Source organism: Lagenorhynchus albirostris, chromosome 9 (assembly GCF_949774975.1).
Source record: "Lagenorhynchus albirostris chromosome 9, mLagAlb1.1, whole genome shotgun sequence".
NCBI classification, from domain to species: Eukaryota; Metazoa; Chordata; class Mammalia; order Artiodactyla; family Delphinidae; genus Lagenorhynchus; species Lagenorhynchus albirostris.
Window position 1 is genome coordinate 48,037,254 of NC_083103.1, and position 16,084 is coordinate 48,053,337.

Sequence of the window (16,084 nt, forward strand, 5' to 3'; positions counted from 1 at the left end):
TTATTTATTTTATACATAGTAATTTGTACCTCTTAATTCCTTACCCCTATCTTGCCCCTCCACCTATTGGTAACCACTAGTTTATTCTCTACATCTATGAGTATGTTTCTTTTTCTTATATACATTAGTTTGTTTTATTTTTTGGATTTCAGGTGTAAGTGATAACATACAGCATTTGATTTTCTCTGTCTGACTTATTTCACTAAACACGTTACCCTCCAGGTCCATCTATGTTGTTGCAAATAGCAAATCTGATTATTTTTTACGGCTGAGTAGTATTCCATCGTGTGTGTGAGTGTGTGTGTGTGTGTGTGTGTATACGTGAAACATCTTTTCCATTCATCTGTTGATGGACACTTAGGTTGCTTCAATATCTTGGCAACTGTAAATAATGCTACTACGAACACCAGGGTGCATGTATTTTTTAAAAAGTGTTTTCATTGTCTTCAGCTATATACTGAGTGGAATTGCTAAATAATGGTAATTCTGTTTTTAGTATTTTGAGAAATCTCCATACTGTTTTCCACAGTGGCTTCACCAAGTTACATTCCCACCAACTGTGTACACGGGATCCCTTTTCTCCACATCCTTGCCAACATTTGTTATTTGTGTTCCTTTCAATGACAGCCAATCTGACAGGTGTGAAGTTTTGATTTGCATTTCCCTGATGATTAACAATGTTGAGCATCTTTTCATGTGCTGGTTGGCCATCTTTATGCCTTCTATGAAAAAATGTCTATTTAGGTCTTCTGCCTATTTTTTCATCCATTCTTCTGGTTTTTCTGATGTTGAGTTTATATGAATTGCTTACATATTTTGAATATGAACCCCTTATTGGTCATATCATTTGCAAATATTTTCTCTCATTCAGTAGGTTGTCTTTCATTTTGTTGATGACTTTCTTTGCTGTGCAAAAGTTTTTGAGTTTAATTAGGTTCCATTGGTTTATTTTTGCTTTGGTTTCCTTAGCCTTAGGAAATATTGCTACAATTTATGTCAAAGACTGTTCCTCCTATGTTTTCCTCTAGGAATTTTATGGTTTCCAGTCTTGCATTTAGGTCTTTAATCCTTTTGAGCTTATTATATATATGGTGTGAGAAAAATCTCTAATTTCATTCTTTTACAAGTAGCTCTCCAGTTTTCCCAGAACCACTTACTGAAGAGACTGTCTTTTCTGCATTGTATATTCTTGCCTCCTTTGTCATAGATTACTTGACCAAAAGTGTGTGGGTTTATTTCTGAGCTCTCTATTCTATTCCACCAATCTATGTGTGTGCTTTAGTGCCCGTATTATACTGTTTTGATTACTGTAGCTTTGTAGTATAGTCTGAAGTCAGGGACTCTGATACCTCCAGCTCTCTTCTTTTTGCCCAAGACTGTTTTAGCTATTCAGGGTCTTTTTTTGTAAATATAAGGTATAAACATGTGTTGATTTGATACATTTACATACCATAACATGATTACCACTGAAGAGTTAACTAAAGCATCTGTCATGTCACATCATCACCATTTCATTATTGCGGTCAAAACAATTTCGATCTAGAATCTGAGCAACTTTGAAGTTTATAATACAGTATTGCTGTTTACAATATGCTAAGCATTAGATATTCAGGGTTTATTTATCTAATGATTGCAGGTTTGAACCCTTAAACAACGTCTCCGCAATTGCCACACTCACCAGCCCCTGGTAACCACCATTCTACTCTAAATTTTTACATGTTTGGCTTTCTTAGAATCTACCTACAAATGATATCCTACAATAGTTGTCTTTCTCTGTCTGATTTATCTCACTTAGGATAATGCCCTCAAGGTCCATCCATGTTGTCACAAATGGAAAGATTTCATTCTTTCTCATGGAAATAGATAGATAGATGGATAGGGATAGATAGATAGATACCTTTATTATCCATTCAGCAGTTGACTGACACTTAGGCTATTTCAACATCTTGGCTACTATGAATAATGCTGTCATAAACATGGAAGTGCATATATCACTTCAAGATCTTGCTTTCACTTGTTAGATATATACCCAGAAGTGGAGTTACTAGATAATATGGTAGTTCTTTTATCCATTTTTGAGGAACCTCCATACTCTTTCCCATAGTGGCTGAACCAATTTACATTCCTATCAACACTGGGATTCCCTTTTCTCCACATCCTCACAAACACGTGTTATCTCTGGAGGTTCCTTAAAAAACTACAAATAGAACTACCATATGATCCAGCAATCCCACTACTGGGCATATACCCTGAGAAAACCATAATTCAAAAAGAGTCATGTACCAAAATGTTCATTGCAGCTTTATTTACAATAGCCGGGAGATGGAAACAACCTAAGTGTCCATCATCGGATGAATGGATAAAGAAGATGTGGCACATATACACAATGGAATATTACTCAGCCATAAAAAGAAACGAAATTGAGCTATTAGTAATCAGGTGAATAGACCTAGAGTCTGTCATACAGAGTGAAGTAAGTCAGAAAGAGAAAGACAAATACCATATGCTAACACATATATATGGAATTTAAGAAAAAAAATGTCATGAAGAACCTAGGGGTAAGAAAGGAATAAAGACACAGACCTACTAGAGAATGGACTTGAGGATATGGGGAGGGGGAAGGGTAAGCTGGGACAAAGCAAGAGAGAGGCATGGACATATATACACTACCAAACGTAAGGTAGATAGCTAGTGGGAAGCAGCCGCATAGCACAGGGAGATCAGCTCAGTGCTTTGTGACTGCCTGGAGGGGTGGGATAGGGAGGGTGGGACGGAGGGAGGCGCAAGAGGGAAGAGATATGGGAACATATGTATATGTATAACTGATTCACTTTATTATAAAGCAGAAACTAACACACCATTGTAAAGCAATTATACTCCAATAAAGATGTAAAAAAAATAAAAATAAAGTAAACCTTAATCATAAAATATATATATATATATCTTGTCTTCTTGATGAAAGCCATTCTACTGAGAGTGAGGTAATAGCTCATTGTGGTCTTGATTTGCGTTTCTCTGATGACCATTAGTGTTGAGCATCATTTCATATATCTGTTGGCCATGTGACTGTCTTCTTTGGAAAAAAAATGTCTATTTAGCTTCTCTGCTCATTTTTTCAACTGAAATTTTTAGGGGTTTGTTATTCAGTTGTACGAGTTTTTATATATTTTTATTAGCAGGTCCTTATTCAATATTTGAATGGCAAATATTTTCTCCCTTTCTGAAGGTTACCTTGCATTTTTTAAAATTATTTCTTTTACTGTGTAAAACATTTTAGTTTGATATAGTCATACATGTTGATTTCAGCTTTTGTTGCTTAAGTTTTGATGTCATATCCAAAATAATCATTGCAAAGAACAATGTGAAGGAGATTCTTTACTATGTTTACTTTTTTTAGTTTTACGTTATCAGGTCTTCTCTTTAAGTCTTTAATCCATTTTGAGTTAATTTTTGTGAGTGGTGTAAGATAAGGGCCTAATCTCTATCCAGTTTTTCCAGCATCATTTGTTGGAGAGACAATCCATTCCCCACTGAGTATTCATGGCTCCCTTGTCAAATATAAATTGACCACAAATACAGAGTATTCTTCCTGGGCTCTCTGCTCTGTTTCATTAGTCTATGTGTCTATTTATATGCCAGTACTATACTGTTTTAATTATTATAGATTTATAACATAGTTGGAAGTAAGGAATTGTGATGTCTCTGGCTTTGTTATTCTTTACCAAGATTGCTTTGGGTATTGGGGATCTTTTGTGATTCTGTACATATTTTAGGATTGTTTTTGACTATTTCAGTGAAAAAATGCCATTAGAATTATAAAAAGGATTATGTTGAATCTGTAGATGGCTTTGTGAGGTATATACATTTTAACAGTGTTAATACTTCCAATTCATGAACATGAGATATCTTTCCATTTATCTGTGTCTTTCAATTTATTTCATCATTGTCTTTCTGAGTTTTCTGTAGCTTACTGAGTTTTCTTAAAACAGCTACTTTGCAGGGCGCGAGCCACTGCTATCAGCGTGGACACCAGAGACGGGCATGAAATGCTAAGGCTGCTGCTGCAGCTACCAAGAACCCTGTGTGCAAGCACAGGTCACTATCCACACCTCCCCTCCCGGGAGCCTGAGCAGCCCGCCAGTGCCAGGATCCCGTGATCCAGGGACAACTTCCCCGGGAAAACACACACACAGCGCACCTCAGGCTGTTGCAATGTCACTCCAGCCTCTGCTGCTGCAGGACCGCCCTGCATTCCATATCCCTCCCTCTCTCAGGCCTGAGTGAGCCAGAGCCCCATAATCAGCTGCTACTTTAACCCGGTCCTGTCTGAGCAAAGAACAGATGTCCTCAGGTGACCTACACGCAGAGGCAGGGCCAGATCCAAAGCTGAACCCCAGGAGCTGGGTGAACAACAAAGAGAAAGGTAAATCTCCCCCAGCAGCCTCAGAAGCAGTGGATCAAATTTCCACAATCAACATCTGTGGAATACCTGAATACACAACGAATCATCCCAAATTGAGGCGGTGGACTTCGGGAGCAATGATTTTTTTTTTTTTCCTTTTTCGCTTTTTGTGTGTATGTGTATGATTCTTTGTGTGATTTTGTCTGTATAGCTTTGCTTTTACCATTTGTCCTAGGGTTCTGACTTTCTATTCTTGGGTTTTTGTTTGTTTGTTTGTTTTTTAGTATAGTTTTTAGCACTTGTTATCATTGGTGGATTTGTTTTTTGGTTTGGTTGCTCTCTTTCTTTCCTATTTTTTTCTTTATTACTTTAAATTTTTTTAAAATAATTTTTTCAGTTTTTATTTTAATAACTTTCTTTTCTTTTCTTTCTTTCTCTCTTTTATTCTTTTTTTCTCCCCTTTCTTCTGAGCCGTGTGGCTCACAGGGTCTTGGTGCTCCAGCCATGTGTCAGGCCAGTGCCTCTGAAGTGGGAGAGCCGAGTTCAGGAAATTGGTCCACCAGAGACCTCCCAGCTCCACATAATATCAAACGGCAAACGCTCTCCCAGGGATCTCCATCTCAATACTAAGACCGAGCTCCACTCAATGACCAGCAAGCTAGAGCGCTGCACACCCTATGCCAAACAACTAGCAAGACATGAACACAACCCCACCCATTAGCAGAGAGGCTGCCTAAAATCATAATAAGGTCACACACAGCCCAAAACACACCACCAGACATGGACCTGCCCACCAAAAAGACAAGATCCAGCCTCATCCACCAGAACACAGGCACTAGTCCCCTCCACCAGGAAGCCTACACAACCCACTGGACCAACCTTAGCCACTGGGGGCAGACACCAAAAACAACAGGAAATATGAACCTGCAGCCTGTGAAAAGGAGACTCCAAACACAGTAAGTTAAGCAAAATGAGAAGACAGAGAAACACACAGCAGGTGAAGGAGCAAGGTAAAAACCCACCAGACCAAACAAATGAAGAGGAAATAGGCAGTCTACCTGAAAAAGAATTCAGAGTAAGTACAGTAAAGATGATCCAAAATCTTGGAAATAGAATGGAGAAAATACAAGAAACGTTTAATAAGGATCTAGAAGAACTAATGAGCAAACAAACAATGATGAACAACACAATAAATGAAATTAAAAATTCTCTAGAAGGCATCAATAGCAGAATAACTGAGGCAGAAGAACGGATAAGTGACCTGGAAGACAAAACAGTGGAAATAACTCCACAGAACAGAATAAAGAAAAAAGAATGAAAAGAACTGAGGACAGTCTCAGAGACCTCTGGGACAACATTAAACGCACCAACATTCGAATTATAGGGGTCCTAGTAGAAGAAGAGAAAAAGAAAAGGACTGAGAAAATATTTGAATAGATTATAGTTGAAAACTTCGCTAATATGGGAAAGGAAATAGTTAATCAAGTCCAGGAAGCACGGAGAGTACCATACAGGATAAAACCAAGGAGAAACACGCCAAGACACATATTAAACAAACTATCAAAAATTAAATACAAAGAAAAAATATTAAAAGCAGCAGGGAAAAACAACAAATAATATACAAGGGAATCTCCATAAGGTTCTGCAAGCCAGAAGGGACTGGCAGGACATATTTAAAGTGATGAAAGGGAAAAACATACAAGCAAGATTACTCTACTCAGCAAGGATCTCACTCAGATTCGACAGAGAAATTAAAACCTTTACAGACAAGCAAAAAGCAAAGAGAATTCAGCACCACAATACCAGCTTTACAACAACTACAGGCCAATATTACTGATGAACATAGATGCAAAAATCCTCAACAAAATACTAGCAAACAGAATCCAACAGCACATTAAAAGAGTCATAGACCATGATCAAGTGGGGTTTGTCCCAGGAATGCAAGGATTCTTCAATATACACAAACCAATATATGTGATACACCATATTAACAAACTGAAGGATAAAAACCATATGATCATCTCAATAGATGCAGAAGAAGCTTTCAACAAAATTCAACACCCATTTATGATAAAAACCCTCCAGAAAGTAGGCATAGTGGGAACTTGCCTCAACATAATAAAGGCCATATATGACAAGCCCACAGCCAACATCGTTCTCAATGGTGAAAAATTGAAATCATTTCCACTAACATCAGGAATAAGACAAGGATGCCCACTCTCACCACTATCATTCAACATACTTTTGGAAGTTTTAGCCACAACAATCAGAGAAGAAAAAGAAATAAAAGGAATCCAAATAGGAAAAGAAGTAAAACTGTCACTGTTTGCAGATGATATGATATTATACATAGAGAATCCTAAAGACGCTACCAGAAAACTACTAGAGCTAATCAATGAATTTGGTAAAGTAGCAGTATACACAATTAATACACAGAAATCTCTTGCATTCTTATACACTAATGATAAAAAATCTGAAAGAGAAATTAAGGAAACACTCCCATTTACCATTGCAACAAAAAGAATAAAATACCGAGGAATAAACCTACCTGAGGAGACAAAAGACCCTTATGCAGAAAACTATAAGACACTGTTGAAAGAAATTAAAGATGATACAAACAGATGGAGAGATATACCATGTTCTTACATTGGAAGAATCAACATTGTGAAAATGAGTATACTACCCAAAGCAATCTACAGATTCAATGCAATCCCTATCAAACTACCAATGGCATTTTTCACAGAACTAGAACAAAAAATTGCACAATTTGTGTGGAAACACAAAAGACCCCAAATAGCCAAAGCAATCTTGAGAAAGAAAAATGGACCTGGAAGAATCAGGCTCCCAGACTTCAGACTGTAATACAAAGCTACAGTTATCAAGACAGTATGGTACTGGCACAAAAACAGAAATATAGATCAATGGAACAGGATAGAAAGCCCAGAGATAAACCCATGCACATATGGTCACCTTAGTTTTGATAAAGGAGGCAAGAATATACATTAGAGAAAAGACAGCCTCTTCAATAAGTTGTGCTGGGAAAACTGGACGGCTACATATAAAAGAATGAAATTAGAACACTCCCTAACACCATACACAAAAATAAATGCAAAATGGATTAAAGACCTAAATGTAAGGCCAGACACTATAAAACTCTTACAGGAAAACAGGCAGAACACTCTATGACATAAATCACAGCAAGATCCTTTTTGACCCACCTCTTAGAGAAATGGAAATAAAAACAAAAATAAACAAATGGCACCTAATGAAACTTCAAAGCTTTTGCACAGCAAAGGAAACCATAAACAAGATGAAAAGACAACCCTCAGAATGGGAGAAAATATTTACAAATGAAGCAACTGACAAAGGATTAATCTCCAAAATATACAAGCAGCTCATACAGCTCAATATCAAAAAAACAAACAATCCAATCCAAAAATGCGCAGAAGACCTATATAGACATTTCTCCAAAGGAGATATACAGGTTGCCAACAAACACATGATAAGATGCTCAACATCACTAATCATTAGAGAAATGCAAATCAAAACTACAATGAGGTATCACCTCACACCGGTCAGAGTAGCCATCATCAAAAAATCTACAAACAATAAATGCTGGAGAGGGTGTGGGGAAAAGGGAACCCTCTTGAACTGTTGGTAGGAATGTAAAGTGATACAGCCAATATGGAGAACAGTATGGAGGTTACTTAAAAACTAAAAATAGAACTACCATATGACCCAGCAATCCCACTACTGGGCGTATACCCTGAGAAAACCATAATTCAAAAAGTATTATGTACCAAAATGTTCACTGCAGCACTATTTACAATAGCCAGGACATGGAAGCAACCTAAATGTTCATCGACAGATGAATGGATAAAGAAAATGTGGGACATATATACAATGGAATATTACTCAGCCATAAAAAGAAACAAAATTGAGTTATTTGTAGTGAGGTGGATGGACCTAGAGTCTGTCATACAGAGTGAAGTCAGAAAGAGAAAAACAAATACCGTACGCTAACACATATATACGGAATCTAAAAAAAAAAATGGTTCTCATGTACATAGTTGCAGGGCAGGAATAAACAGGTAGACATAGAAAATGGACTTGAGGAAATGGGATGGGAGGGTGAAGCTGGGGCGAAGTGAGAGTAGCATGGACATATATACACTACCGAATGTAAAACAGTTCATTGGTGGGAAGCAGCAGCATAGCACAGGGGGATCGGTTCGGTGCTTTGCGATGACCTAGAGGGGTGGGATAGGGAGGATGGGAGGGAGGCTCAAGAGGGAGGAAATATAGGGACATGTGTATGCATGTGGCTGATTCGCTCTGTTGTGCAAGAGAAACTAACATAGTATTGTGAAGCAATTATACTCCAATAAAGATCTTTTAAAAATATATAAATAAATAAATTAATTAATTAAATAAACCTAATTTAAAAAAAAAGTTGGCTTGGGGTGCAATCGACAATTGCTTTTCACTATCATCATTAAATCCCTGATTGAACACTTGCTGAGCTCCCTGTACAGGCTCCCAGGACATTGCTTCATGAAGGCATCAGTAGAAAAGGATGCAGTTATTTCAGAGTAAAGGAGAAAGCTTGTTTTTCTATTTACAATAGTTCTGATACCAAAGCAATTATCCTAGTCCCAAAATCTCTCAAAGCCAGTGGGCACCAAGGGTTGGGAGGTAGATGCAGCCTGGCCCAATGCAAGCATAAGGAGGTGAATTTTCTGTAAAGAAGTTTTAAATCGTAATAAAACTAACTAAAAGTCAATCTGATTTTTATCACATTGCATGACTATGCTAAACAGTGTTAGTGGTATAATAACCCTTAAAGAAAAATCTTTTGTTGGTCTAAGTTCTAAACAATTGATATGGTTACTGTTGCGTTAAAATAAAATACATGTAAGCTTCAAACTATCACTTTTTAAAACTAATCCACTAAAACATTTTATTCCACACGCAAGTTAATTTGGAAAACTATCAGTTACATAGTCAGATTCGGCCACATGTATTATTTTTCATAGTATTGATAAATTCATAACAATTTGTGATCTTTCAAGCTCACTTGAGGCACATTTTGTACCTCCAACCCTTGTGGTAGAACATAGCCCTGCTTCTAAAACTATAAATTTAAAATAAACAATCCTCGTTGTATGAGATTTTTCTTTCCTGAGTTGTTTTTGTTTTAAGGTGAATTTTCAGATGAGATCAACCAGACACAAAAGTATCTACAAACAGCCAGAATATGCCTTGAACAACATACAGTAAGACACCAAGGTTTAAGATGGTTTCTTGAACATCAATCCTCAAAAATTGTAGAGAAAGCCATTAACTATGCACCAACAAAATGTAAAGAAATTGACATAGACAAAAAGTTTGAATACTGCCAGGAGAACAAACAAGAGATGATGATCTTGAAGCAGGAGACAGATGGGACCCCAGGGGCAAACAGTCAAAGTTCATTCCCTGTGGACCAATACTCCGAGAGGGAAATAACAAGACAATTGAGAGAGGAGGCTGGGCCCTGCCCAGATAGAAGGTAAGAGACCACATATTTCTCATTCTCGGAGTCAGGAGACCTCCCCGACTACACATGCGCAGAAAGGCTCCTTGGAGGCCAAAAGGGGAGTGATGCTAGCTGATGCCAACTGATGCTCACTACCCATAGCCCTCTTCGGTAGAATCCATCTTGGCTAAGAGATGCGTGTGCATACATGGGAAGATCCCGAGATACACCCAATATGGACTCTGAACCAGACAAACCAAAATGATTGGCCAAAGGAAACACAGAAGAAATGCCCCATATAAGTGATTTAAACTGCCACAAGGGCGCGACCCTCTCTCTGAGCCCACCCGTGTGTCTATCCACACGTACTGTACTTCTTTTTTTCCTAATAAATACTTTACTTGTTTCACTACTTTCCATCTTTGTGGGAATTCTTTTTCTGCAAAGCCATAGGGCCAGAGCCTTGTCACTGACCACTGGTCTAGTAGCTAGGATTCGGCGCTCTCACCACCGCGACCCGACCTCAATCACTGGCCAGTAACTGAAACCCTGTTTCAAGCTGCTGCAGGCCGAGGCCCCCCTAGATCAGCCTCACATAACCAAAAAAATAAATATGGACAATGTTCGATGCTGTACATTTTGACCAAGTGGACATTCCTTTTTTAAAGCAATAGGTCAAATAACACCAGTGTCAATGTTCATTTTCTCTGACTTTTGCAAAGAAGAAAATCTTCCCAAGTTTTTACCAGTAAAAATTTATGATGAATTTTCTGATGATGATGTTACAGTGAAATGTGGAGATAACTGAAAGCTGCAAGAATCGATCCCAAAGAAACAAGACACAGACAGTATTGTAATTTCTGGAATTTATTGTGAAGTGTGGTTTGTATAAATTTCTGCCAACATATCCATATGTTTAAGACTTTTCCTATTTGCATGTATGTTTCTTCAGACAAAAGAAACTTTTCAAAATTAAAATTAGCAAGAGGTGTTCTCTGGTCACCTAAGAGGAAGACAGAATGACAAATCTAAATATGCTTTCTAACAAACATGAATATGTGTCTAGGGCTTCTGTAACAAAGTGTCACAAACAGAGCAGAAATTTACTGTCTTGTAGTTCTGAAGGCTAGAAGTCCAAAATCAACCTGTCAGTTAGGCCATGCATTCTCTGAAGGACCTAGGGAAGAATCTGTTCCATATCTTGCTCTTAGCTTCTGATGTTTGCCAGAAATCCTTGGCTTGCAACTAGGCAACTCTGATCTCTGCCTTCCGGGTCACATGGCATTCTGTGTGTCTCTGTCTCTCCACAGGTGTTCTTTTTATAAGGCCATCAGTAACTTTGGATTAGGCGCCCACCCTAATCCAGTATGACCTCATCTTAACTAATTACATCTGCAAGGATCCTATTTCCAAATAAAGTCACATCATGAGGTACGGGGTGAGGGAGATGCAGGCTATATGGGGGTGGGGTAGGTCTTAGCATATCTTTTTTGTTGGGGGGACATATCTGAATCCATAACTAAGAGCAATTTTGACCAGGTCATTGCAAATCGGCAGACACGAAGACTCAAAACCAGAAACTATAATGTTACTGTTCATTACTTTAACACATAAATGCATAGGCATGGTTTTCCCGTTTTAAAATAAAAAACACACTGATGTAATTTAAAAGTATTAGCCCATTATTTGTCCTTGGAGTGAGGTAATTCTTCTTGAACCGGGATGATTATATGTACTTTGTGAACTAAAAATGCCACCTGCCATATCAGTAAACAAAGGATGTTGCAGCCATCAGCCACTACAGCCACCCCGGACAGCACACCCTGAGGAGACTCAGGATGAGAAAACACAGGATACTGGTCCCAAATAGCTGAGGTGCAGATCAAAAGAATGATTTCAGTGAGCCCAGATTCTTGCATCGTCTCGTGCATAGAAAAGCGCCAAATTCCTTAACTTGAGATATCTGGTTTTCTTTTATGAACAGTAGTCTTTTGATGCTCCAACTACCTGGTCTTTGCTGCAAAAACTCCTATGTATCCTGGTCCCCACCCCACCCCGACCCCACCCCTTGCCTCTTCAGAGCAGCCTCTCAGCGTTATCTGAGCTGCTGTGTCCCCGGCTTAAGTCCTCAGTTTTGTCTGACAAATAAAACATAACTCTCAACTTTTATGTTGTGCTTTTTTTCAGTCAACAACTTAAACCAAAGAAAATTTTCAGCATCTGCGTTTCTTTCATATCATTGTTATCCCACTCATTTTCACCATTACTACTGAAAACAATTTTCTTTTAAAAATGACACGCTCAGGGTGTGGGACGCGCCGCGCCTCAGGGAGGGCAGGGCAGCCAGCCTGAGGCACCAGGACCCCGCCAGGCACTTTCCCCTCAGGTACTCACTTTTCTAGCCGACACCAGGCGGACCTTGCCAGCACCCTACCGGCCACAAGACGAATGACGCAGCACCAGTGAAACCCGACAGCCGGGTCACTCCACACCAGGGGGCGCCTGGTTCCCCAGCCGACAGGGAGCGTTCCCAGGGTCCAAACCCCACCAGGCTCGCTTCCTCTGGAAGAAGTCAACGCCCCTTCCCCGCCCTCCCCCAGTCTGCCAACGAGGCAGGCTCTGATACACATGCGCAAACACGTCCACCACGCACAATGTATGGCGCATGCGTCCTCTAAGCTCCGCCTCTCCGCCGCGTCTCCCCTGGAGTTTCCAGTTCCGGCCTCACAGAGGCTGGAAGAAGCTGGGAGCATGCGGCTGTCGGTCGCCGCTGCCATTTCTCACGGCCGCGTATTCCGCCGCCTGGGCCTTGGTCCCGAATCCCGCATCCACCTGCTGCAGAACTTGCTCACGGGACTGGTGCGACACGAACGCATCGAGGCGTCATGGGCACGCGTGGACGAGCTGAGGGGCTACGCGGAGAAGGTGAGGGGCGGGACCCTCTTGTTCCTCTCGCGGGTCTGGCCTGGGGAGGCGGGATCCGGCTGGAGTTGGGGAAGAATTGGGACCGCCCTGGTAAGCTGTGCCCGAAGGCTGATTCCCCTGATACAGTGAGCGGAACCTACTCCTCCGGCCCCTCTCATTGAAGACTGGTTAGGGCTGCGGAGTTAGAGGTTGCCTGAATTGGCGAGATGCTTTGCTAGTGTATGAAATGAGTAGATTGCAGTCCGGCATTTAAGGAGTAAGATTGATGGCCTCCTTTCTTGCTTGAGTTGGGTCAGTGATGTTATGTCCTCACAGCTCATCGACTATGGGAAGCTGGGAGACACCAACGAACGAGCCATGCGCATGGCTGACTTCTGGCTCACGGTGAGTGCATCCTGTCTGCCTCCCAAATCTCATCCTTTGCTCCCTAAGTGGGAGGGGGTTGTTAGAGGAAAGGGAACTGGGCAGAATGAAGATAAGGCACACGCTTATGGACAAATGTGAACTAAATTAGAGATCTGTGTCCTAAGTTGAATTCAGTGTGAATCTCAATCTGCACAACTGCCTGTAACTGATCCACTCTGTGTAATTTTGACTCTACCACATCAGAGGGTGAGGGAAGGGGTGTGTGTGTGTGTGTGTGTGTGTGTGTGTGTGTGTGTGTGTGTGTGTGTGTGTGTGTGTGTGTGTGTGTGTGTGTGTGTGTGTGTGTGTGTTGACCCTACCTTTGGGAATGCTGAAAGTTAAATATCTCTGCGGTGGTGCCTGACTCTGCTGTCTCCTGGATAACTCTCCCCTTCCAGGAGAAAGACTTGATCCCAAAGCTGTTTCACGTACTGGCCCCTCGGTACCAAGGTCAGAATGGGGGCTACACGAGAATGCTGCAGATCCCAAACCGGAATAAGCAGGATCGGGCCAAGATGGCAGTGATCGAGTATAAAGGGAACTGCCTTCCACCCCTGCCCCTTCCTCACAGAGACAGCAACCTCACACTCCTAAACCAGCTGCTTCAGGGGCTGCGGAAGGATCAGGAAGCAAGCACCCACAGCTCCCACACAGTTGAAACACCAGAGATTTAACTGGAGCCAAAGGGTATGTGGCCCTCATCAGTGCCCATGATCCACAGGCCTTGGGAGCTCTTTTAATCTCTTAAGAAGAACTGGATCTTGAGTTGTAAAATGAACTGTCTGATTGGAGCCCAAAACCTTCTGGGAGCCAGATAACCTTCTCTTTGCACAACAGATAAAATTCAGTGTATGACTATATGTAAACTGATTTTCTTTTTCCCTCCCCTTGGGATTTCTGGAGAATGAGAACTACCCACATGCTCAGTCTGTGTGGGATAGTAAATTCATGGTGTATGTCTCTGGTTCTTAAATCTGGGTTGGGTTGGGTTAGCACAGTTTTGTTTTTTTTAATGCTAGATTATATGGGGTATGTATCCTGTAATTCCAAACTTAGCCCCCAGAGGTGATTGAGTTTTGATATCTAGCATAGAGACTGAGCCCCAGGGATTTCTTAGAGAAGGATTACCTCCTGACGGGTGGGAGGGTGAACATCTAGAAGTGAACTTTCTGTAATAATCTGGTACTCTAGGAACCTTCAAGGTTCCATTCCTCTGTTTCTGGACAAGATCACATATCACCCTTAAGTGTTCACCTCAAGCCCCAAATAGGCCTCAGAGGAGAGGACCTGAGAACTCAGATGTACCACCACCCTGGCCAAGGGAGCGGAAGTGTTCAGCAGAGGATGTTGACTCCAGGATAAGCTCCTTCCTCTTGGGGTGGGAGTGGAAGGGTGAAGGAGAGGGTTGAAGTGGGAGGAAGATTAGGAAGTTAAACCTGTGGGAATTTCCTGGAAGTTTTCAATCTGGGCCTCTCCGGGAACTCAGAAAAAGGACATCCGGCTTCAGAATGGTCAGGGCATATGAAAAGTAGGAAGTTCCTTTATGTGCACTAGTTACTGTGAAGCCAGATTTGGCCCAGGCAGGCTGCCCATCCCTCACACTCAGGCTTGACAGGGGTGATAGTCGTGGGAAGACTTGGAGCTGTCATCCCTGCATGAACACGTGATAGCAAGGCCTGGCAAATCCCATCTTTCTAGTAAAGTGGAAAAAACAGATTTTTATCTTAGGCCAGACCTACAGAAGGGGTTTGGCCCACCAAACCCATCCATTGTCTGAGATAAAAAGGCTGTGGGTGGAGGGGTCACTGGTCTAGCAGACAGATATTAGCTTCAGTGACAGAGCTATTCTGGTACTATTTCAGTACAGGTGCCCTAGTCTGAGACTCATCTGCTCCCAACAGGGGTCTCATCTCTTTTACTCTACTCTGGTTGGTCTTTCACACTATTGCCAGAAAGCTCTTTCTGACATTATATTTTGAGTGACGTATAGTAGACACTCAAAACATTTATTTATTTATTTATTTTTTTGCGGTACGCGGGCCTCTCACTGTTGTGGCCTCTCCCGTTGCGGAGCACAGGCTCCGGACGCGCAGGCTCAGCGGCCATGGCTCACGGGCCCAGCTGCTCCACGGCATGTGGGATCTTCCCAGACCGGGGCACGAACCTGTGTCCCCTGCATCGGCAGGCGGACTCTCAACCACTGCGCCACTAGGCAAGCCCTCAAAACATTTATTGAATAAACCTACAACTCTGAATGCTTCTCTAAAAAAATTTGCCCTCTTTTTATCTTTTTGGTACGAACATTCACCTCAGCCAGATGTCTTGGAATCATCCTTGACTCCTAGAGAAAGCTCTTTCCTTAAAATTAAAACCACATCTTTAAGTAACGGTAACAGGTGAGTTATGTCTGGACTCTCACAGCTTTTCCTCCTGGCCCCCAGAAATATAACTTCCTAACTTGCCTTCCTCCCCACTGCAGCCATGGTGATAGGAATTTGCTATCTTAATTCTCTGCTTGATCTCCAGTGGCTCTTCTCTTCCTGTAGGGAGAGTCCAGATTCCTTACCATGACTCCCCTCGGTGAGTAGGCACCTGCTCGTTGCTCCAACTTCTTCCCTTGCCTCTAATTTTATGCTCCAGAGGCTTGGAAGGCCTTATTTTGACTGTTTCCCTATGCAGGTCTTTTCCTAACACCTTCTGTTCATCTACCACCCAGAAAACCCTCCCCCTTTTACCTACCTGCCTTGTACACAAACTTTTGGCATCTCCTGGATGACTGCTCTGACCATCTCCACGCCTAAGTTCATTACTTTGTGAGCCTAGGTGCCACTATG

General features: G+C 41.3%; 2 protein-coding genes across 3 annotated transcripts in view; one reads left to right on the forward strand and one right to left on the reverse strand.

Annotated features, from left to right (window-relative positions):
* Positions 1-12,475, reverse strand: part of ZNF215 (zinc finger protein 215) — a 143,214-nt gene extending 130,739 nt beyond the window's left edge. For both annotated transcript variants that reach the window (XM_060159781.1, XM_060159780.1), the window contains exon 1: positions 12,315-12,475. The gene's annotated coding sequence lies outside the window, so the exon portion shown is untranslated. The remainder of the gene's footprint in view (positions 1-12,314) is intronic.
* A 143-nt stretch (positions 12,476-12,618) lies between these two features.
* MRPL17 (mitochondrial ribosomal protein L17) lies at positions 12,619-14,110 on the forward strand. The gene is made up of 3 exons (XM_060159782.1): positions 12,619-12,845; positions 13,161-13,229; positions 13,649-14,110. The coding sequence occupies exons 1-3, from the start codon at positions 12,672-12,674 to the stop codon at positions 13,922-13,924; spliced, it is 519 nt and encodes a 172-aa protein (XP_060015765.1). The 5' UTR covers positions 12,619-12,671; the 3' UTR covers positions 13,925-14,110.
* The last annotated feature ends 1,974 nt before the right edge of the window (positions 14,111-16,084 follow it).